At 37.6% G+C, this 25,835-nt stretch overlaps 1 protein-coding gene across 37 annotated transcripts in view; it reads left to right on the forward strand.

Annotated features, from left to right (window-relative positions):
• ARPP21 (cAMP regulated phosphoprotein 21) overlaps positions 1 to 12,056 on the forward strand; it is a 153,023-nt gene extending 140,967 nt beyond the window's left edge. For all 37 annotated transcript variants that reach the window (XM_020285602.2, XM_020285588.2, XM_076006168.1 and 34 more), the window contains 2 exons: positions 9,996 to 10,144; positions 11,277 to 12,056. In XM_020285602.2, coding sequence (XP_020141191.1) covers positions 9,996 to 10,144; positions 11,277 to 11,534 — 407 coding nt within the window. In that variant the 3' untranslated portion in view covers positions 11,535 to 12,056. The remainder of the gene's footprint in view (positions 1 to 9,995; positions 10,145 to 11,276) is intronic.
• Positions 12,057 to 25,835: the final 13,779 nt, after the last annotated feature.

Here is a 25,835-nt window from a genome sequence, read left to right on the forward strand (position 1 = left end):
GATCAAAGGACATTAATCACATTCATAAAATAAATAAGAGCATTTTTCCTTAAAAGTCTTATCAGAAGTTATCTTGGGGCCGGGCGCTGTGGCTCACGCCTGTAATCCTAGCTCTTGGGAGGCCGAGGCGGGCGGATTGCTCAAGGTCAGGAGTTCGAAACCAGCCTGAGCAAGAGCGAGACCCCGTCTCTACTATAAATAGAAAGAAATTAATTGGCCAACTGATATATATATAAAAAATTAGCCGGGCATGGTGGCGCATGCCTGTAGTCCCAGCTACCCGGGAGGCTGAGGCAGAAGGATCACTCCAGCCCAGGAGTTTGAGGTTGCTGTGAGCTAGGCTGACGCCACGGCACTCACTCTAGCCTGGGCAACAAAGCGAGACTCTGTCTCAAAAAAAAAAAAAAAAAAAAAAAAAAAGAAGTTATCTTGGTTGGCTTACATTGCCTTCCCAGAATTAAGTTATGGAGTTTTGTTGTGGCTCCTAATAAGCTCTCTGAGTTGTCTTGCATCTTCCTTCAAGTTGGCAGGGAGGAAAGACCCAGGATATTTTACTGCTGGATCAAATAAGATATATAGTAGTAGGGAGATGCTATTAGATGATTCAGAGAGGAAATTCACCCAGGTCCCAACTTCCTTGGATGTATGCATCCCTCGATGGTCAATGTGCTATGAATCATGACAGGTTCATAGCTTTTCTTGCTCTCGTCCAGATTTTTAATTTTTTCTTCTTATTTCCTTTTCTTAAAATATAAAAATCCTTACATTTATCCCATGGTAATAGAAGAGCAAAAACAACACCATAAAATCCCATCAACCCCATGTCTCCCTTTGGCTCTCTGCCCAGTTTTCTGCCCAGCTTTTTGCCTCACTGCAGGCTTCCCAAACGTATCCTTGCTCTTCCTGTCTGGCTGACTGACCCATCGCCGGCTTGGCTTTGTTAAGATCACCAACATTTTTTTGAACCTAGGGTTTACTTTCATCTCTTTCTTGGCAGTGTTGTGCAGCTCTGGCCATTGCCATATTTCTCTTTCTTGAAACACTCTCCTCCCTCTTCTTACTTAGTACCACTCTCTTCTGGCTCTTCTACTAATTTTTCCTACTACTCCTTATTCCCCTATTCTGGTTTCGTTTTCTCAGCCCAACATTATTTGAATGTTATTGTGCTTTTTACAACTCCATTTTGTTAGTCCTGTCAATCTGTACTCACTCATGGATAGATTGTCTTCAATAGCAACTGAGTCCTGATGACTTCCAAATCTGTATCTCTAAGGCAGGCTGCTTGCCTCAGCCCCAGGCTCCTTTGCTCACTTATTTACTGATCTTCTCCTTGTACTTGTCCCTACTATATTTATAGCAAAGGACTACAGTCCACTACCTTATCCAAACTAGAACCTGGGATTTATACTTGGGATTTTCCTTTCTATCACCCCCCTCCCTGTGGCTCAGAGATGCTGGTTTCTGATAGTCCACACCCTATATCTCCCTCTGATGTATTCTTTCTTTTTGTCACTACCACCCTGCCTTAGTTTCTGTCTTTATCATCTCTGCCTTGGATTACTGCTTTTGCTCCCAGTAGACTCTCTGCATCCAGTTATACAGCCCCATTAATGTCTCATGAGAATCTCTGTGAAACAGTTGTCCATCATTTCATTGCTCTGCTTAAAAGCCTTGCATGCCACCTTTAGTCTTCCAGTATTAAGTTCCAATTTTAAAACATGGTTTTCAAGGCCCTAAGACTTGAGCTTGGCTTCATTTCTATCCTCCTTTATTGCCCTGACTATTTCTAACCTACTGCCTGCCACATCTAAATATTGGTAATCTTTGAACATATTTTTTGCATTTCTGGCCTTTGCCCATGCTGGTCCTTATGTTTATACCTCCTTTGTCCTGATTCTTTCCACTTTATCCCCCAGAACACACACACACTGTTCATCTTCCCCGTCTACCCCAGAAGTAGGGGAATAACCTTTCTCAAGAATTCTAGAGTCTGAGACATGCTCCTATCCTAGTGTACTACAAGTTGCATTTATGGCCTATCTCCACCACTAGTGTATGCTCTGAGAATGGTTTTTATAGTCATTGTGATACCAAATGGCAAAGAACAAATAGTCAATAAAGTTTATGCAAGGAAGGATCAAAGGAACAAAAATTTGAAAGAACTGAAAATTTGATTGCTTGACATTGAATATTAGGTCATTGGTGTGCCAGAGCTATCTCACGCAGCTCACAAGAGCCACCTTTTTAAAAATCAGGAATTTTGCCAGCTAGTTATTAAGCCCTTTGAAGCTTGAAATCAGCCACAGTTGGGACTCTTTACACCAGGGAAATCAGCAGGCACTACAAATCAGGGCTTTGGTTTTTTAGGGAGTCAGTTTTCCTGGAGACCACTGATATTCATTACCATGGTGCAGTTAGTTAATCCACACTCATGTCCATCAAACATGTAATACCATTGGAACTCCTACATGTGGCTGCTCTGACAGCTCACAGCAGCTATGTCCCTCACCTCCATTTCTACCTCCCTGACTTAGTTTCTGTCTTCATTGTCTCTGCCCTAGGTAATTACTGTTGCCTCCCAGTAGATTCTACCACTAGAATAACGTTCAAGTAAAAATCCTGCCAGTCTGGAACGGAAGAGGATGGGTATTGTTGATAGTTGCTTGGGAATAACAATGTACAATGCTTTATTAAATAATAATAATTGTACGTTATTAAATTAAAGAGGGCACTTTTAATTTATCCTCAGTTGCCTATGAAATAGTTTTTCCAGTTGTAGTGGTATGTGGATTTCTGCAGGTTGAATCTGTGGCCATAGTACTTACTTCAAGACAGTCACCTAGGGCTAGGTTATATCCTGTAGCCATGCGACAGTGACAGTAATTTGATCACAATGATGCTGACCCCTTGACTTTTGATTTCATGATTATCCTGTTCTAGTCAGCTGGTCAACAGCAATTCATCAATAAAATTATCCACCAGGGGGAATATTCTCATGGGGCAGTTATTAGAGCCATCTTCATTGCGACTTTGCCCCAAGCTTGATCTGGGGGAAAAGCTCCTTATGGTGCCTCATCAGCATTTTGTTGTCACCCCGCCTGGTTTTAAGCATATCCATAATTAACACTGCTGGTAGAGGTGCAAGAATGCCACATTTTCTTCTAAGCCACGCAACCTCATTAGGAAGGTAAAACGTTTGTGAGTTTATCGTGCAGCCTTTCTCCCTGTGGGTTGCTGAAGCTCTCTGGATGTCAGCACAGCACTACGGGCCAGGAAAGTTCAGAGAATTACTTCAATAATATGACAGCCTCTTCCATTTAAAATGGAATTCAATGCCGGCTTCCCTCGGAGGCATTCATTGAAATTCCGTGCATGATCCATTCCTCTAGTCATTTAACAATGTCTCTCATGTTTGCCCTGATTTAAAAAAAAAAAAGAAAGAAAGAAAGAAAGAAAAAGAAAAAAAGAAAACCAGCTTTGTATTTGCGATAACATGGATCAGGACAGTATAATTGCAGTGAAGAGGCCCCCGAGCTTGCAGTAATAGGATGGTTCATCTGATATGTACTGCCATTAGAAAATGACCCATGCATGAATGTTCTCAGGGGACAATAAAGAGGCTTTTAAGAATTACACTCTGTGTAGTATGAAAGCTAATGAGCAAAAGAGCAAGTACGAAGAAAAACTACTGCTTCAGGAAGCATGGTTCTACTTAGGGCTTGTCACAGCTTCCCTCAAATTCATTAGCATGGACTAGTCTTCCCTGGGACAGGTACTGCATTCCCTCCATTCCCCTGCAGGCTCCCTGCAGGTCATTCTGCATCACCTTCCTAAGAAATTAAAATCATGGCATAATAAATGGTGGGAAAAAGAAAGAGGATGGATGCAGAGACTGCCAATAAATAAAGTGAAAGCAGACATTCACATCAAAGATGAAAGAAGTCATAAAAAGCTTCAACAGACATAAAGAAAGAAAAAGCAATTCCTTGTGTACCCTTTAAAAAATTTCCAGAACCATTTTATGCTGTTTCACTTCGTATATAAAAATAGAACAGTACTTAACAATGTCAAGAGATTTTTTTATACTGTATCTTAACTTTTTGCCATGTTTGAAAATAAAAAGAAAAATTATTTTAATGTAGTCTATACTGAGTTTTGTTTTAAAAGTGCTACTTAGGGTTTTAGATTGCATAAATTGGGAGGTTGGCATAGAGGCAAAAAAAAAAGATGCACACCTTGCTCTTCAAAGTTGACTCCACTTGGTCCCACATTGTCGTGACTGGGATCTTTCACCTGGGTGTTGTAGTAGAGTAGGACACAGTCTATAAAGGCCAGTAAAATCAGATCCCTTCCTTGTGCCCAGGGACCTCTGGTTCTTGCAGGCCTCAATGCAGGTGGAACTGTCAAGGCTGTCTTTATCTTGACACAGGATGGGGGTTGCAGGCAAGTTGCTGGTAGTGGGCCTCCATTATCCCAAATCCATCCCTATGAGGCATAAGACAGTGTTTTTTGTTTGTTTGTTTGTTTTTCAAGAAATCATAGAAATGCTATAATATCAAGCCCCATATCTGTTCTCACTACCACCTAAGTCTACCTTGAACACCAAAGTGCTATAAGTAGATGAAGCTAGAAAGTACTCTGTTTTAGAGATGGTACCCTAGTGATGAAGCAAAACAGGGACAAATCCTTAGTGCACTCAGAATTGGAAGGCACAATAGCCGCCTATACATTCCATCTCCAAGTAGCCCAGTGAATCTTGAATTCGCCAGGCCTGACGTCCTGGATTGTTTTTCAGAGTCCCTATGTATCTTCTTTCTCTTACCTATTTTTATTTTTCAAATACTATAATTACTATCTTTGTTTCCAAAGGCCAAGTGATTTTTCTAGGGGCAGCCATTACCTGGAACAGCCAAAAGACTGAATTAATCCTATATTTAGTGTAGAATTAAGCTATTTTTTTCTTAAATTTCAAGATTTTGAGATCATTGAGAAAATGAGCCAGAGTAAATATACAGTCTCTTCAAAAACTGTAAGGAGATCTGTTATTTCCAAGAGTCCTTGTAATCAAAAACTGTAGTGTCAGCTGATTAAAAACTAATGAAATAAATGAAGGAACTGGAGTCTATTTGAATGACCTCCCACCCACACTCCACCCTCAACTTTCTGTCTTTTGTCACATTATCTAAGTAACAGCCCTCAAAACTGTTATAGAGTGGTTCTGACAGGCAATCATATTTTACCTTTGATTTTCTTTTCTTCTTCCTTTGATACTAACAAGATTTTGTTTAACAAACTGAGGAGCATAACTGTAGTCCTCTTTACTTGTTTTAACTATTGAGAAAACAATTAATACAATCAACAATCATTGAATACCTACCACATAAAAGGGATTATGTGAAGGGCATGAGAGTTACAAGACTGTATAAATAAATAGTGCTACAGTTTAGTGTGTAAAAGCAAAGATGTTGGAGTCAGAAAACCACAATTAAATTCTTGTTTTCCCTCAAAGCATATGTGTGACCTTGATGAGTCACTGTACTCTTTAAGTCAAGTTTTAATAGTGACACCTCCCAGGATTGTCATGATAATCAGGTAAAAGAGCTCAATTCATTGTTTGGCCTAGAGTAAGTGATCAACAAATATATAGCTAGTTTATAACAGAAAATCTTCAAAGAAGATGGAAGCATAGAGGAAACCGAGAAACAAAACCAGGCAGATATTTGAAAGTGGCAAAATGTACAAACTATAAAAACTTCAGCAAAAAGGACAGGCTAGCTCTAGATGAGTATTTTTCTTCTTCATATTCTTCACAAGAATACCACAGTCAAGAATTTGCTGAGCTACTTTAATTCCATCTCAAACCATGTACAAAAAGCAGAGTTTGAATTTAAAATCAAGCCTCTTGCTGGTTCCTTAGGAACTTGGAGAAATATTTGTATCTTGGCTCATCCAAGATAAGTGATTTTTATATTAAGCTGATTGTTAACTCTAATGATTTGAAAAGACATTCTACCATATTAAGAATACTTCACTTAATAAATACAACATGTAAATTACTCTGCTTGAGTGGATTGGGGGAGGAGAGGCTGTGAGAATTGGCTAGCTCCTCAAGAAATTTGCTCTGTAGAAATTTGCTGTCTTCACCACTCCCTTCTCTGTCTTCAACTTCTATAATTAAGAACACTAACAGGGGTAACAGAAACCCAGAAATAGAGATTGTTACTTTGTTTGCCATTTCATTCATTCCTAAACTGTTGGATCTGTAACAAAATACTCAAATAAGAGTTAAAATAATGAGAGTCACAATCATGACAATTTATAATTCTTAACCTATTTACATTCTGATTCTTCCTAATCGTGCTGCATCAAGAGAAATGGTTTTGCCCAAATATTAACAAAATATCTTCAGACTACAAATGGTATTCAACAGCTGTTGTATTATTGTGGAAACCCTATTCAATTTTCAGATTTATATGATTCAGACATTTTAAATCTTATAAACGCCTTGATTTTTAGCAGAGTGTGTTCTTTTATTTGCTAGGAGGCATTTGTCCATTCCTAACCTTTTTACCTTCAGAAAATAAATGACACGTGTGACTTGAAAATTGAATCCATCTTGACTGAAAAAGAAATAATAAAAATAGCTAATGTCTTTATCATCTCCACAGCAAGCCTACGGGGCAGACGCTGTTGCTGCTTCAGTTTTGTAAGATGCATTATATCGTGCTAATCCTCAATAAATATGAAAAAGTGATCATTTCACAGCTAAAAATTGACAAACTGGAACACATTTCTCATTTGAATAGACAAGATAAGCAGGTTGCCGCCAGTGTCACCATCTCTGCCTTCGGGTGTGTTGTGTCCCCGGCAGACACTGTTGGTTCATTCGTAGGTCACTGCTATCTCGTTTCTATTTGTCTATTTCTGGACCAGACCTCGGATTCTCATTCCAGGCAGCCGCCTGTCTTAAGGGCCGTTCTGCTACCTACCTTCCGTGACATAATTTAAAGAAATGAATTTACCCCACCCCCACCCCCAATTAAACTATTCCAGGTGCAGATTTCTTGCCTGGGGAGAGAATGGAGAAAGGAATGGGATTCATGAATATAAATTGGGCTCTCCTTACGTTTAAGTTTTCATTTTGCAATTGTGGAGTGTTCACTCTCCTCATAAATCCTTATTTGCTTTAAGTGTGTTTACAGTGGGAACCCCAGTGCAGAGCCGGTAACCCATTGCTATGCATAACTGAATATTAAAGTTCACAAATCATCAGGCAGAGGAGGCCTGGGGAGGGGGATGCTGCTGCCAGGCCTCTGCATCTGTGCTGGCAGCAAAGAGGAATTCTGCTCTCACAGGCTCAGCGCCTTTATTGGCATGGGGCTCCCCAACCTCCACACTCTTTTTGTCTCCTTGAATATTATTTGATGTTTGCTTCCTCTTCCTACCAAGGCATTCTGTTGTCTGAATGTCTTAACAGCTGTATTATTTTCCTTTTGCTAGTTTTGGTTTAGAAGCCAGTGTAATAAATGGATCTCCTGTAGATCACCTCAATTTGCTTTTGAACAGGTAACTCTGTGAAAGGAGGGAAGGAATCAGTAAGGAAATACATAAATGATCTTCAGGCACTAGGTCATGTCCTCCTCTCTCCTCCCCTTTCCTCTGCTCCTCCCTTCTCTTCTGCTCCTGTTTTAATTTACACAATAGCTGTATGTATTCTGTAAAAAGATCCATTGAGGCCAACTGGGCTTTCTTTTACAATATAATATGAGCCAAAATATTAGATGACACTGCTCTCATTTTCAACTTGTGCTTTGAGTCTTCAGCACAAGTCAGGGTTAAGGTTAGAGCTGGTTAGGCTTAGGGTTAGAAATAAGGCCCTATTATGTTCACAATTATGTTCACTTGACCATGAGTTCACATTGTCTGCTCTTTGCAATAAAACTAAATGGTAAGGAAGTCTGTTGGTCATAAGTTTTCTATAATTATACTAAGTTATTTTTCTTATGTATATAATAATTCATGCGACAAAGAACTTGATGTGGTTTGGAATAATATCATAATAAAATGGTAAATTGGCCACAAAATTTTTCAGGTCAACTGGATATATGAATTAGAATGGAAGATCTAGACAATGAAAAACAATGGAAAACAGTTATTTTGCAATTAATGGTAAAAGAAATTTCTCTCAAAGTGCTTCTGTAGATGAGGTGTTCAGGGAGGTATTGATAACAGTAATGGCCTGGGTTGTATTTCTTGTTCCCAAATCTGACTTTTCCGTATTGCACAAACTGTGAACACCCTAGGTATGCAGACTTCAGAGCTGATATTGTTAGTCTTAAAAAGACCTGCCCAGCAAATTAAAGGAAAGCTTTGACTTGTGACAGAATGTAGCGGGAGACAAGGTGGCCATTACCCTTGATTATATTCATAATATGTGCTGTCTTTACAAGAACTTAAAAATTCAACAAATGAAAACCACTGTGAAAATGAATTAAAGTGAATATTAGGAACATAAAACAATAAGATACATAAAGAAGGCCAAAGGGTTAAATCACATACTGGCTCCACTCGCCAATTTTAGGAACAGCCCAGACCTCCCAAATTAGCCTTTTCCCTAGTTTGCTCTATCAGGTATTCCACACTGAGGACAACTTGCTTCTTTGATAAATAGAGCTGATCTCTTAACTCAGTGACTATTTACAAGCCACATTTCTACAGTATTTCTGAAATGAATGAAGGTGTATTTCTGTATATCAAAGGATAGTTAATATTGTCTTCTGTAAAGACTATAATACAATTTTATCCTTCTTTGATATAAAGTTAGAAATCTCACTTGCACCCAAAATATAGGTTATTGATTTATGATGTATATTGATTAGGTATTTTCTTTTACTGTTGCTTTCAATTTTAAAAATCTGGTTGTAAAGCTTAGCTCAGTGTTTGTTAAGAAAATCTAGAATTTTAAAGATTTTTCTTTCTAAGAAAATTGTATTCAGACAACAGTTCTACTTATCCCCAGGTACTCAGCATGGTTAATAATATAAGCTCTGGAAGGACCTTGGTTTACAGCATAAAGTATATCTGTTTCATTTCTCTACCACTATGTCATGTTCACCTAAATCATAATGTTCCTCTTAATATTTATAAGAACAATTCAAAACCTTCTTTAAAAAATGCATTTTAAACTGCTCATTGTGGTGAGGATTATAATAATTAGAATAAATCAATTCTGGTCTACTTAAAAAAGAAAGAAAAGGAAGCCAAACAACTGACCCACCCAGAAAGAAACAGATAAATTTTTTAAATGTTGCATTTTTCCATTATTTATGATATGTACATGTTCACTTATTGGAGTGTTTTACCAGAACATTCTCTTGGAAGCTGTTGGTTAAACAAAATAAAAGTATGGCATATCATTTACTTGCTGTTGCCTTTTTGTGTAAGACAATAAATAGCAAATTATTCAGAGTAGTGAATCATTTTGTTCAATAGGACATAAAAACATAGAATTCATGCAAAGCTATTAGTCTATTTGATGGTTTCTGTGTGAAATGAGTTAGTCCAGAAAAAATAGGATAATAAGGCAATGAGTTAATTTATTAATAATTTTAAAATAATTTACTAATCTGTGAATTTTCCAAATATCATTGAAACCAAAGAAAAAGCTATATATGAAAGGTATAATAAATTATAGCAGTCAACTCATATCAGGCTTTTGTGTTTGTACCACAAAGAAATTAATATTGTCATGCGTGTTCATTGGGCCATTTTGCATAACCTTAGAAATGTTGGTGAATTTTTGAAACTATAATCTTGTTAACTCTTAGAAGTAAAAAATATATTCCTAGGAAGTAAACATCTGGAAAACAAACACATTTCTGATATGGAGATTGAGATGTTTGAAGCTCGCCTTTTGAACGAATGCTCTTTGCCCATAAAATATCACCGTGTTTGTCCTGGCACAACCAGTTCAAACGGGTCACTTATCTTCACAGGTTACCAGCCAGTCCTGTCTGGTCAACAGGGGTTCCAAGGCCTCGTGGGAGTGCAGCAGCCTCCTCAGAGTCAGAGCGTGATGAGCAACCAACAAGGAACTCCGGTGCAAAGCGTGATGGTTTCCTACCCAACAATGTCTTCTTATCAGGTGCACATAAGCAGCTTGGAAGATTGTGGGTTAGAAAGTAGCACTTGCCAAAGTAGACACTGTGGGTATGTCCCTGTGTTGGGTGGTTGGCTGGGTGGTGGGTGCTTGGCCCAGCTACTGTTGATAATTGACTTTGAATCAAGATTACAGTATAAAAGTAGAAAATGAAAAATATATGCTTCTATAACTATGGTGTCTTTAGACTGCCCTGCTAAATTTGTTTCCATATAAACTTTCTATTCATGGAAGAAAATTCATTAGTCTAAAGTTCTATTCATAAAAACCTTTAGACCTGGGGCAGGGGGACGAGTAGTGCTAGAGCTCTGTGGCCCAATCCCCAGTATGTGGCCTGCAGGTTGGGGACAGCAGACTTAAAGGGGCATTTATGGGTCATAACAACTGCATTTTCCAGACTAAACCCAAGTTGAGTATTAAGAAGGTGTTATGTGCCCTTTTGTGATTTACATCCTGAAGTACCCCAAAAGTAGAAATGAAGAGTCAGTGAAGTGCTTTAATTATTAAAGTTAGATGTACCAGTTACTTTTTACCCTAAAGGACCTATCCTATGACCTCCTTCCTACCCTGACTATTCTCATTCACATTACGTCAACTTCTAGCCCTGGCTCCCTGCATTAGGTGTTTTCTAAAGCTGCAGGTGTAGAGTGTTGTAGGTGCCCAGTTCAAAAGCCCCTTTTACTATGTGAGGCTTCAAGTCACTTTGTTTGCATAAAACCAGAATGGAAGCATGGCTTTCCAAACTGAGAGAAACCCAGGGCAGGAGATCCAGACTGCAGTCCCTGCAGGGCATCAAGAGAGAAGAGAGAAGGCAGCTCAGAAGTAACACCTTCTGGGCATCTACTGCACGCCAGGCATTTGTGCCAGGCACTGTATGCCATCTCTGCAGTTCTTTCAGTCAAAGTTTGAAGTAGGTATCATTATCCAAGTGGTCTAGGGAATCAGAGAAGTTAAGTGACTTTCCCAATGTGAAACAGCTGATCAGTGGCAGGGCTGGGGCTGGTGACCTGTTAGATCTAACACAAAAGCTTGACTATTTTTCATGAAAGCCCATTGTTTATCGTATACCCCAAAACAGCCTCTTCATGCAAGGGTTCTTGCTTATGTCTCTCTACAGGTGCCAATGACCCAGGGTTCTCAAGGACTGCCCCAGCAGTCATACCAACAGCCAATCATGCTACCTAACCAGGCAGGTCAAGGGTCACTCCCAACCACTGGCATGCCTGTTTACTGCAATGTCACACCGCCAACCCCTCAGAACAACCTTAGGCTGATTGGCCCACACTGCCCCTCCAGCACCGTCCCTGTGATGTCGGCCAGCTGCAGGACAAACTGTGCGAGTATGAGCAACGCTGGTTGGCAGGTCAAATTCTGAGAGTTCTGGCTGTGGTACGTTTCTTCAGATATTTACTCATGGCCTTTAAGGGAAGAAGAACAAAGTGGGAAAACTGGCTGAGGACTTAAGTATTCACTCAACACTCAAATGATTGCTGCTGGTATTCTGTAAAAAACAAACAAAGACTAATAACACATGTTAGCTGGTTAATGGTGCATATTTCTGTCATGTCTGCTAGGTATGCATTTATAGCTTAGCTAGTGACATGAATTCATCAAGGTAAGATTTTCTCCTACCACTGAATACCACTGTGTAGATTATAATATCCCTAATTTGAATTAGTTTTGTACTTCGTGTTGAGTTTGTGATGCTAAAAGTATTTAAAAATTATATACTGAAATCACATTGTACCAAAGCTGTAATGGAAAAGAGAAGAATCGATGAATGGAAGGAATAATTTATATACACGATAGAGTTTTCTTTTTTAATGGATATATACTGTATTGTAGTGTTTAATCAAAATAAAACTATCTGACCTTATGAAGGAAGGTCATGTTTTTATTACCAGTTTTGTTCACTCTCTCTTTCAATGTGTGTTTATTATGTGTCACTGTTATCCCCTTTGAGCACTGTTTTATGAATAATGCATGAAAAAGATGCTGCAGGTATTTGTAAGTGAACCGGCATCCCATGGGGAGATGTTGTAGGCAAAGACTTAACTAACTGTAGTTTATTGTCATAATACTATGGGGATCCTGAAAATAGGATGGCATCCTTTCATTCATTCACTGAGTTCACATTTTTGAAATGTATACCTTGCCTTTAGTTATACAGCGGCCCCCAACCTTTTTGGCACCAGGGACCATTTTCATGGAAAGACAATTTTTCCATGGACTGGGAGGTGGGTGGTAGGGGGATGATTTCAGGATAATTCAAGCGCATTGCATTTACTGTGCACGTTATTTCTATTATTATTACATTGTAATGTATAATGAAATCATTATACAACCCACCATAGGTTGGGGACCCCTGAGTTATAGGACTAATAAAAGCATATAGCTATACTTCTCTGCCTATAATAGAAAAACTTGTCTTTGGTAGCAGCAGCTCTACACCAAATTCTGTCCTACTTTTGAATTCCTTCATACCTCTGGAAAACAAGTTATCGTTGTTTAGAAGGAAATTAGAAGGGCCAAGGTCTAATGCTATAATACCTGTTATATTGGCTTATACAATGGAAAATGCCACTAGTATTGTCAGTGAGTCAGTAACTCAAAGGTGCTAATTTTTGTCCTAGTAACTTAAAACAAAGACAACTATGATTTAGTCACATCGACTCAGAACATTGGCAAAGACATTTAGAAGAAGCCTGTGGCTATCTAATCCCAAAATGATTTATTCCCTGTAGATTCTGCAGGTAAAATTGATTTATGACAACCTTTGAAAAATAATAAAAGAACTTTGAACTCTGAGATTTGGCTCTTCTGGAAGATACTTAATGGTGAAATAAAATCCCAAAGCTTTCACTTTACTATCACAGTACAATGACTAATAGTTTTGTATTTTTTATTGCCTGCTAAAAACTATTATTATCAATACAAAGGGATATGGTAAGAATATCTGTATAAGTCCCATTGTTTCCCACATTATCACATTCTCCATATTATATTTGTCGTTTTCATGTTGTTTAGTCGGGGGTAGAGTTAAGCAACCAGTAAAAACTCTACCTAACAGACTATCCTTTCTTCATTCTATACTATTGTTTTCTTTTTCCTTTATAAGAGAACTCTTATACATACTGTTATTAGCTTCATTCCTTGTGAAGTCTGACAATTTTTCCAAATCTGTCTACTCATTTCTTCATTATAAATAAGCCCTGACCATATAAAAGCATTATAAAAAGGGGATGTTGTATTTTTTTCTTACTGAGCCATCAGCGCTCTGAGAAAGAACAATAACTTTGCTTAATGAATACCTTTCTCTAATGTAAAGAGGGCATTGTACAATATGGATTAATTTTTAAAATATATTCTCCATTTAACCTTCTGATTTTGGCAATGATCCCAAATTCAAGAATCCAAATATGAGCCTGAATGTTTGTTTGTTTTCTTTCCACAGAATTCTGGAATTTTCAACCTTTTGCTCCATGATCCTTAGAATTACTGAGCCTCCTTTCCTGTGGATTTGATTTTGGCTACCCTTCTCCCAATCTGTCACAATCTTTCATATTTAGACATTTGACATTTGTTTTACAAATCCTTTTGGATACTGATTCAGGATGAGCCTTCCTCCCTACTTTCAGTAAATATTTATACACAGCTATCTTAGTCCATTTTATGTGACTCTAACAGAATACCAGGGTAATTGATAAAGAAAAGAGGTTTATTTGGCTTATGATTCTGGTGGCTGGAAAGTCCAAGATTAGGCACCTGCATCTAAAATAGATTCTTTTAACATCTTGCTCAGGGGAACTAATCCACTGCCCAGAGAATGAGAACTCATTTACCCTCTACAGGAGGACTTTAATTTATTCATGAGGGATCCACCCTCATGACCCAAACACCTCCTACTAGGCCCCACCTCCCAAAACTGCCCCAGTGGGATCTAATTTCAACATAAGTTTTGGTGGGCACAAACCACATCCAAACCTCAGCACCAGCATTAAGGTATTCCAAATCTTATGTTTACTGGGTTTTTTTTTTTTTTTGCATCCAAATATTTAACATGTTTATGTAGAAAGATATTTTTATTAGTGAAGTATTTCCAGAATTTAATTTATTACCGGAAGAGTATTCCATTTTTCATGTTGGTTAATAATTTTGTCACAATCACATTTTGTAATCACACATTATTCAGTTTATAAGCTTATATAGAGACATCTGGATACATATATATATAAATACATATATATAATTATAGTTATTTCTAATGATCTTCTATGCCTTTATGTAAATGTAAAAGACAATAAGTGATCTATGTATGCATTTTTTTTCAGCAAAATTTTATTGCATACTTACTTACATTCTAACTATGTGGCATCATTCAAAACAAGAACACAGATAAATTTAAAGCACTTAGATTTACTCTTGTAAATTTTACATTTGGTTACTCTTTGATAGCTGTAGCTAAATGTTCTAACTAGGATACTAATGAATTTAAGCCATAATCATGCTGTTTTAATATAGTTATACAGTGTATGAGGGGTGGAAGGAGAGTGTGCTATACAACATTATGGAAATGGGATTAAGTAATTAATTATAGATACGGTTGGAGGACTTAGAATACTGTTGTAAATGATTTTTAAAAATGGGGTATATATGAACCAGAGCAGTTTTTCAGGAGAGATTTGAAGAACAAAATAAATACAATCAAGGAAAAAAATTACTGCAGCAGAAATGAATTTTGAGATCTAATAAATGTATATTTAGACTCTGTTCCAATTTTGCTAGTAGCTAAAATGTGATGAGATGCTTTCATACTCCCATCCTCCTATTACCTGTGTTCCATATACACAGGTACAAACAGTGGACAAATGTTCAGTCCCCTCTCACCTGGGCCCTGGCACTTACATTGCAGGTACCTTGATCATTTACAAACCAAAAATAAAGTATTGTATATATCTCACCTTCAAGGGGACTTTAAAACAGATTTTTTGAGTTTCACAGTCCAAGTAATATATTAAACATAAATGTAAGTATTTTATATAAATATAAATACATTTTTTAAAAATTCAATGGAAGACTGGATTTGGGGGATAGTTATAGTTGTTATATGAAACAGACTGTTCCAAGGACGATTATAATTGGGAGACAAGATTAATCAAGGTTAAATAATCTTTTTAAAAGCTATCTATTTTCTGGAAACCTTTAATATATCACTTTATATCATGAATTTCCAAGAGGGAGGTATAATTTGCATAATTTCTCAAACTTACTTGAATAAAACATCCTTTGTTCCCAGAATATATAAAAAGACTAATACTGTCAGGACCATATTTTTTTTTAGATTATATTGGAGAATGTGAAAATAAGAGCGGTTTTTTAAAAATTTCTGTAAAAACAGTGTTCTTATAAAAATGTAATGTCATAACCTCACTTGCAATTATGACATCTTATGACTGCTCTAATATGAACTATTGCACTATTTCCTCCATGAATATGTTAATCTGAAAGGTAATGCCATAGTGCCAAACTTTCTGGATCTTTATTTTTGAATTCTTAATGCTTAAGGACTTGATATCTATATTCATATCTATAATTATAGTGGTATAGATATGTAAGTATATAGATACAGTTGTCTCTAATGATCCATTACGCTCGTATGTGATTGTAAAGAGAACAAGAGTGATTATACATTAATTTATTCAGCAAGCTTTTATTGCATACTTACCAATTTCAAGACTTTGAATCACCATGTATGGAGCCCCTACCTTTAAGAAGCTTATGCATTTTTAGAATAAATCATACCAGTACTGTAAATAAATGAATATATAGGAGATTAGTCATAGGTCTCGTGAAAAATAATGTAAAAAGATTTTAAAGAAAGAAGAGATGGCATCTGGCTCTGGTTTGATGAGGCTTTTGTGAAGGACTGTACTGGATAGATGAAATTTAGGCAAGCAGAGACGGCTATGGATGGTCATAAACTCAGCTGAGGAAGATTCCTGAAAGGAAAAGAAACACAGGAAAATACGAAATACAATTTAGGTTGGTTGCAGTAGGAGGCGACCAGCTGGAAAAAGGAAAAGGAGCACTGAAAATTTTTCATCGTGAGCCTGGTTGTCATAACCTTGAACTCAAGGCAAAGAGGTAAAGGGCAACCAGCAGCTTCTGGAGAGTTTTCAATGCAAGGTCATATGACCTCAGCATAGAGAAGGACAGGTCTCAGAAAGTAGCATGGATTAGACCCGAAAAGCCTTTCACTCAGAAACCGGAGATGAACATAATAATAGTTAAGGTTTGCCCCTGAGCTACAGCTACCATTGGCATTATTGGGGTAAGTCAGGAAATGAGTTCTAGCTCTAGACTCTTAACACTGAAAAATTCTGTTGCATGCACAGCAAAGCTTTAAAGACATATGTTTTATTTTTGCCTCTTGGACCTAACCTTCTGTAAAAGGGCATGTACGTGCCCTGTCTTAAGCTGCATCACAAGGCCCGGGTACTGTAATCTGTCAGGTAAAACAAATACAGACTGAACTGAAATCGGAAACTGCATTGGGAGGGCTGCCAAGTCCCCATCACAATACATTCAGTATCAGTTCTCAATATGCAGTGAAATCTGATATCAACTTCCCATTCCCCCTTGTTAAAAAAAAAAAAATGGTGACAATGCTTATGCATCAGAATTTCCTTTTTCTGTACTCTTATGGATGACATTTCTCCCACACAGGATGAGAAATCTTTGCTTCTTCCCATGCTATTCTGTCCAAACCTCTCTTTGCTAAGGAAGGTCGTTCTCTTTAGGACCTTGGCATTAGTTTCCAATAGTTCTCAGCTTTAGTGTTTGTTTCGAGTTCAAATCGTATCACCTGCTTTCAGTGGAGTTTCACAACCTCCAATCTTCTTGACAAAATAATTTTCCACTATCATATGTGATCAGTGGTGAGAGCTTCTTATTCTTTGAACTGGGTTCTCTGCTGCTCTCGATATCATGTACGAAGAGGGATAAGAGGCATCCAATACTCTTCTTCTGTAGCAGAAAATCACCTCCTTATTGATATCTTAAAGGAGAACTGATTCTTGTACTGGACATGGTGATGCTTCCTATAAAACAGTATTAACTATCTTCCTGACAGCAGAAGCTCAGGAGAATAATTTGACATTTGTGTTTGTTATGTTTTACTGCTTTATTCCCATTTACCCTCATTGTTGGAGTAGGAGAGAGGTCAGATATTGAGCAAACGGGGCATAAATCTGAATAGGGGTGCACCCCAAACTGCATGTGATGGACAGTCAAGGAACAAATCCAGCAAGGGATTTGTATATAGAGTGTATGTAGGGATGTATGTAGGGGTGGGAGGCTGACAGGGGTTAAGGCCAGGGAAGGAGAAGGTAAGGCATAGATACATAAATGCCCTGGAATTAAAAATAGGGAAGCTTATTGTGAAGTTCTGAATCATGTTTCTGGTGAAAAGATCCAGAGCCCACGTAAGCATAGCCTAAGGAAATAGATTTGATGGTTAAATGTGGGGGAAACTTAGGGCCATATTGCTCACCTGTACCCCCGAAGTTTTTATTGTGCTAATGGTTTGAAACCATTAATGTTTGCATTACCATGATGCTACCATAAGCCTCCTTACTTTTCTGCATACAGAGTTTGCATACAGAGTTTGCAGTCGATTCACCTGTGTTCTTATAAAAGTGAGTGAGTAGACACCTCTATCTCTGAACATACCTTTCTCCCCTTTGCATAAAAGAGTACTGAACCTCAGCAAGTACAAGGTTCACATTTTTTCGATGAGATATGAGTGTGCTACCTTTCTATTACAGGGTCATTGAAAGAAACACTATGTGCATAGTGCATTCTTGGTCACTTGTATCAGTCCCATGGATTGTTTCTAAGCTGGTGAAAAACTCAGAAGCAGGAAAATCACCTGCTTTTTCAAGAAGCAGATGATCATTTGTCATTTTCAAGTGTTTTAAATTTTTGCTGTAGAAGAATGAGGCTCCATTTTCAAATGAAATGTGCAAGCCAGTTTCGTCCTTTTGAAAAGAGAAAGGAATTACTTAAGGTGCTTAATAGTAATGTAATAGAGAGCAATGGCCTGAGACTGAAAAAAGAAGCAATTTAAATTGGACATTAAGAAAATTTCACTTGAAGCGAGGGCAATTATACAATGAAATAATTTCCTAAGGGAGAAACAGTGAGATGCCATTAAAAGAGTTGTTTAAAGGAGAGTAGATAAAAACACTTGCAGCTGAATCTGCTGGAAGATCATTTTATGATTTATTGCCTTACTATGCCTATCTGTCACTCTCACTGGAGATTTACCTGGTTCAGCTAACTTACTTTACATCAGAGAAGGACCCACCCTGTACCAGAAGTCTAGGATGTCTTCTTCTATTTTACTTTGTGCAAAAATGTAAAGCTGTAAGTGGATGCCTGACTATAGAAGCAAAGAGAATGCAAGGGGCTAGAGGTGTGCACTACCCTGTGTTAGTGCACTAGGATTTTTTTGGCATGCATGCACACACACACACATACATACATATGAAGACACAGAAGTATCTATAGCTAGTATATTATCTTTTAGATACTATATCTACATATTATTTAATCTTATTTAAACTTTATTCAAAAAAATGTTGCCAGATTTTTTTCACATTAGTGGCTCTTGACCAGTCTATATTACTGCGTGTGGGTTACATAATGTGGTCATTCCTTGACACCACTATGTTGCTATACCTCCAGCATGAAGTATAAAAAGCATCCTTTACCTGGTTTCAGAAGTCCAGCACATACCCCACCCACACACAGATGTACACTCACACACACCGTTGGATTTGTGCAAGTCCCTTAACCTCCTGGAATTTTACATTCTACATTTGTAAATGGAAATGTAAAATGTGTATTGGCTGACGCTGGCTGAGTGGTGTTCAATTACAAAGGTTAAGCCTATTTTATATTATACTCTGGTTTATCATTCTAAATGAAGCAAGAGGCTAACATATTGGCCTGAAAGATTCCCTGAAATTCTCACTATTCAAGTACTTTCTGGAAACCTATGCATTTTTAATGGCTATTTTAAATTTTCTCTTGTTCTAAGAGTAGGCTTCCCAAAGGAGCCCATCATTAGAGACTTCTTTTCTGAACTTTCCATTCCCTGACTCCTTCAGGAGAAGAGGCATGCCATATGCTCACTCAGCATCTGTCAGTCCTCACCACACCCACACCATGCCCAGTCCTTGTCTGTGTTGGGTGCGTCCACTCTGGAATGATTCAAATATGCCATGTCTGTACCCATCCTTATTTAACATGTGTGCAAGCCCTACACGACCAGCGGGATAAATGCACCCTTCATTTGAAGTGGTCAATTCATAAAGAGAGAGGTCCAGAAAAGATGCACACAGTTCTTTTCTTTTCTTTTTGAAAAATTTTATCCTTAAATCTTATCCTTATCCTGAATTAGTTTATTATGGCTGCCAAAGCAAAATACCAGAAACTGGATGGCTTAAAACAATGAAAGTATATCCTCTCACGGTTTTGGATTCTTGAAGTAAAAAATCACAGTGTTGACAGGGCCATGTTCCCTCCAGTGAATCTAAGGGAAATATATTTCCTTGCTTCTTTCAGCTTCTGGAAGCCCTAGACATCCCTTGACTTGAGGCAACATAACTTTGATCTCTGCCTCTGCCTTCAGATGGCCATCTGTGTATCTCTGCCTGTGTCTGTCTTTTCTCCTCTTCTTTTAAGGGCACCAGTCATAATGGGTTATGACTAACACTTCATCCTACTTCACTACATCTACAAGATGCCATTTCCCAGTAAGGTCACATTCACAGATAGTGGGGATTAGGATTTCAACATGTCTTTTGGAGGGGGTGGGTGCACAATTCAAATCACAATACACCCCAAGACTGCAAGTCTCAAAACTATAGACAAACCTCAGGATATGTGTGTTCTGCTAAAGTTTGCCATCAGTCTTGCATTGGTTGGTTGTGTTTCATAAAACACAACCAGGCTTGGGGTAAAGAAGACCAAATCTCAAGTCTTTCAGTATAGTATGCTGGGTCATACTGAACAAGCCTCCATTTCCTCACACATTTCTTCCTCTGGACGCTTTTCCTTAGCTTCTTGATCCCCTAATAAAGCAGAGTGGGACTTCTTCTTTCCATGTGATTGCCTTTACCTCTCACTGCAATGAAATCCCCTCTTCCTGACTGTGGGGTTCATCTTTCCTTAGACAAGGTATTCACTCTATGAATTCTTATTTACTAATCTCCGAAATAGGGAGGATGACTCCTCCCTCACTTGCTAACTTTAAGGGCAAAGTGAGATTTAGGATAGGAAGTTCTGTCTGAGCATCTAACATTTCAATTTCTGGTGCAGTGCCATGTTCCTGGATGCTGTAATTAATTGCGAAAAGTGGGTGATCCACACCCAGTAAATGGGTGGTAGGGACTGAGATTCCAGGCTTTCATGAATTTAGAAAGATTTATCAGTGGCTCTGTTGATCAGCTAGATTTGGACAAGATGACCCTGGAGATTCCCGATAGATTTAAGAGACACATTACCTATGTAGAATATTTCTAGGTCATAATGGCAAGAAACAAATTCATCTATGTTATTCAGGACCGTGAGGGAGTTTAGGATAATTCTCTGAATGTAAAACAAAAAGAAAGGATACTCAAGGCCTCAAGGCCATGGAAATTTTTTCCTTTAGAAGTCACAGAGCTTTGAAAGGCATGTCGAATTTGGAGAGATTTGCAAAAACCTAATTATCCTTTGTAGAATTTATACAAAAAAATTAACATTACTGACCACTTGCAGCCCTTATATTACAAGGAATAACCACGTTTGCATAGTAGTAATTGTGCTTCAAAGAGTGATGCAACAAATACCAATGTGAGTGTGATGTGTAGATGTTTTAATTAAAGGCATGCTAGGCAAGGAGGCTGCTTTTGTCCAGGCTGCCAGCAATGACCACTCCGTGTTGTCCAGTGTATGTTTATCCTGAGCATTGTATCCCAGAGAAAAAGCCAATTCCAGGAGATCAGAGAAAGCAATTTTTATCTCCTGTTTTCTCTGAGTTTTTTTTTTTTTTTTTTTTTTTGCCAGTTTGAAATTAAGGCTTCTTGATGTTTTTATTAAATACATTTTCATGTTATATAAATTAATGTTGTGATCTCTACAGATGCTTTCTTACATTTCAGAGTCTAATGTCTGTGTTTTCGGTTGCTCTTAAACATACAACATTTCTATATTTATTGAATGGGCAGGAAAAGGAGCTGTGATTCAATGCTTGCCTGTGGCTATAATTCATCTTCCCCTACTCTGAAATGAAAAATTGGCTATGCAATTAATGCCTTTCTGCGAATCTTCATAGACAATTACTCTCAGAACAAAATACAAGCAGTAACTTTTTCTCTCCCCTGGGAAATAGCTTTCTTCTAATAAACAATAAAATCTCTGTAATTCATCATTTTTCCCTTTTTACCTTGGTTTCTAGGAAGCTTATAGCTAGTTTTTGCTCTTAATAAATGTTGAGCTTTCCTCAGCAAGAAATTTTTTTTTTTGCACTTAAAAAGAGTTTAGCTGTGATTGTATTTTTTTTTTATTATTTCGGCATATTATGGGGGTACAAATTTTAAGGTTTCAATAAATGCCCTTTCCCCCTCCCCCCACAAGTCTGAGTTTCCAGCATGACCATCCCCCAGATGGTGCACATCTCACTCATTATGTATGTATATACCCACCCCCTCCCCCCTCCCACCTTCCCAATACCCTATTACCATAGTACCTATGTATCCACTTAGGTGCTGCTCAGTTAATACCAGTTTGCTGGTGAGTATATGTGGTGCTTGTTTTTCCATTCTTGGGATACTTCACTTAGTAGTATGGGTTCCAGCTCTAACCAGGAAAATATAAGATGTGCTATATCACCGTTGTTTCTTAGAGCTGAATAGTACTCCATGGTATACATATACCACATTTTATTAATCCATTCTTGGATTGATGGGCACTTGGGCTGTTTCCATAGCCTTGCAATTATGAATTGTGCTGCTATAAACATTCGAGTGCGGGTGTCTTTTTTGTAGTGTGTCATTGGCTCTTTTGGGTAGATGCCCAGTAATGGGATCCTCAGCAAGAAATTTTTAACATAGTTCAGGCTATTGTTAACTGGTATATTATAGTATAAATTATTTTTATTCTTACTGATGCTTTTTATTTATTAAAAGATTCTTCATAAACTTTTCAGATGTAAGTGGGGGTAATTATTAAATCAATCAATCTTTATCTCAAACCATACACAGAAAGTGATGGCCGATGTACTGTAAATGTATTTGTATAAGTTAAAATGATAAAGCTTTTAGAATCAACCATGAAAGCATATCTTTGGTGCCTTTAAGTAATCAAAGATTTCTTAAATAGAAAATAAAAAGACTAATGATACAGGGAAAAAATGATAAAATTAAACTTCCTTAAAATGAAATTAAGAATTTCTTTTAATCCAAAGCCACCATTAAAACATTAAAAAAGGAAGCACAAAATAAGACAATCGACTTCTAATCCATGTAAATGGCAAAGCATTAGTATATGGTATATAAAAAATATAAAGAATTCTAAAATTAATGAAACAGTAAAGCTAATAGAAAAATGGGCAAAAAAGTTGAATATATACTTTTCAAAAAAGATTTAAAAATATCAAAATGACCAATAAATATGGAAAAATATGTGTAACTTCATTATTGAAATGCAAATTAAAACTAAATGAAATATTACTACTTAGCCACTAGAATAACTAAAGAGGAAAAAAAATTGAAAATGCCAACAGCTGGAAGAGAGTGGAGTGCTGTGGTCGCCCATGCATTGTTGGTGGGAATATAATTTGGTACAGTCATTTTGCAAAATTGCACATTGCTATCAACTAAAACTAAACATAGGCATAACCCTCTACTTGTATATCCAACAAAAATAGTACAGACACGAAACAAACATGTGTTCAAGAATGTTCATAGAAGCAGCATGCATAATAAGCAAAAAAAATAGAAATGACTCAAAATTCCATTAAAAATACAATGGATTTGCCTCATAGTCATACAATGGAAAATGAAACATCAGTGAGAATGAATAAATTATTTCAATGTGCAAAAGCATAAATGAACTTCAAAAACATATTGTTGAACAATAGAAGCTAGTTATAAAAGAGTACCTACTGTATGATCCCATTTGTATAAAGTTCAAGTAATCTATGCTTGGAGAATCAGGGTAATTTTTACCTCAAGGAAAAAGGGGTGCACAAAGAAACATTGAGGGTGCTGATAATCTTATATTTTTTATTTAAGTGTTGGTTTCCCAGTTTTACTCAGTTTACAGAAATTGATCAAGCTCTCCACTAATTTTCTTGTTCACTTTTCTGTATGTGTGTTATACTTAAAAAAAAAATAAAATAAGTAATTGATCCATTCTCTTTGGAAAAAAAAACTCCTACCAACCCCTTTTGATTATGAAATATTCTCACTCTTTCATCTTCTTAACAAAATGATAAAAACTGTTTTGGACATAGGTATTTAAAAGTAACATTTGAGTCCAGTAAAATATTTCTTTGTGATAAAGGAGTTGATTTAAAATGCTCCCTACTTTTCACCTGTTTTTAGTGTGTGTGTGTGTGTGTGTGTGTGTGTGTGTGTCTAGCTTTCTTTCCAAGTCTGGAAGGAGAATGTAAGAAATCCTACAAACTAGTAATTATCTCTGTGTATGACCCAGTGACATGATCTTAAATACATTGATCATGACTGTGTCTTAAAAACATTGATCATGGCTGATACACGTTATTTAATAAAATGTTTTTATAATAGAATTCCTTAGAGCCACCTGGAATCCTAGTCCCCATAGGGGTAGTTGTGATGGATCTGCAGGTGTGCCAGGAAATGTATTAAGTTGATGTGAGACACCCCTCCCTCCCTTAACTGGACCCTTTCACTGGCAAGGTAAAGGCATCTCCTTCCAGCCTATGAGCCCTGTACGAAAATCGGGGGGCACTCACTGCCTTCTCTCTTACATCTGGGCAAGAATCAGATTTTTGGCTTTTTGAAAACAGAGAGGTCCAAGTATAAAAGAGAATGGATTTTGGAAGATTTTTTTTTATCATTCATAAATAGTTCTTCATTTCTGTATCAATCAGCTTTATGCTGTATAATGCCACAGCAAAAAGAAGCCCATGTACTCAGAGGCCTACAAAAACAAAATTTGTTACTCACTCATGTTACAAATGTCTCATAAGTTGGAGTTAATTCTGCCCCATGTGTTGTTGGTATCTACCAGGACCCACATCATGGCCACCTCAGAAGTTGTGCTCAGGTCTTGTTGAGCTTGGTTTTCTGGGTTCCAGCGACATTTAGTTTCTGCAGGGCAGAGTGGAGAATAAAGGAGTTATGGTAGTGACAATCACCCTGCACCCCGTGTGTGTCTTTAATGGTGATGCAAATCTCTGCCAACCACCTAACCCACAAGTAGGATACAATTTTATTTTGCTTTTCTGTCCTGGTCTAGGGTGAGGGACAGTTTCAGAGATTTCCTCTTGGACTTTCCCTACACATGGGACTTCACATAGGACTTAAAACTATACATAGGACTTCAAACTACACACAGGACTTTGATTTTTACCACTTACTTTCCTGGGTCTCCAGCTTGCAGGTGGCAGACTGTGAAACTTTGCAGCCTCCATAATTATGTGAGCTAATGGATGGTATATATAACCATGGTTCCATAAGATTGTAAGACTATATTTTTACTACACTTTTCCTGTGTTTAGATATGCAAATACTTACCATTGTGTTACAGTTGCCTATAGTGTTAAGTACAGTAATATGCTGTGCTTCCTAGGAGCAATATGGTATGCCAAATAGCCTAGGTGTGTAGTAGGCTATACCATCTAGGTTTATGTAAGTACACTCTATAGTGTTTGCAATATGGTGAAATTGCCTAACAACATATTTCTCAGAATGTATCCCTTTTTGGTTAAATGACAGATGACTGTATTTATATCCTATTGATTCTTCTATGGAAAACCCTGACTGATACAATGACCATAAGTCCCTTTCAGGAAGGCCTGAGAAAATCATCACAGTATACACTTGCCATGGTTTTGCAAGGTCCTTCTGTGTATTTAGTCAGTAGCTTTTGGATCTAAAACTGGCTCAAGTTCCTTGTTGGATTGAGCAAGGGATTGTAGCTTTTTATTGAAGCAATCACTTTCAGCCTCCTGCTCCTTCACTCTTGCCTGTTTTTGGTGCTAGATGTTGTCTGCCTATTTTGCTCCAAGGAACATCATGTCTTATTAACCACCTCCACAACTCCCTTCAGGGCAAACATTTTGAGCTGTCTTTCCAAATGTACTTATTGTTGCAATAACTGTGGACCCTACCTTCTGGTGGCCAAACATAGCCACCTGACACTATTGCTCTGTGTTAACCATCATTCTTACGGATATTAACATGGTTACCTTTATCACCACCTCTCCTGCCATCAGCCTGGCCTGCAGAGAAGGCCACTGCTGAATTTAGTGATGCTAGTGTTTTTCTCACCAGCATATTCCTGATAATCTTGATAAGTCATCATGATGTCATGATGTGCTCTGGACCCTCCTACAAATGATAAATCCCTTGTGGATTTTCTG

Source organism: Microcebus murinus, chromosome 1 (assembly GCF_040939455.1).
Source record: "Microcebus murinus isolate Inina chromosome 1, M.murinus_Inina_mat1.0, whole genome shotgun sequence".
NCBI lineage: Eukaryota > Metazoa > Chordata > Mammalia > Primates > Cheirogaleidae > Microcebus > Microcebus murinus.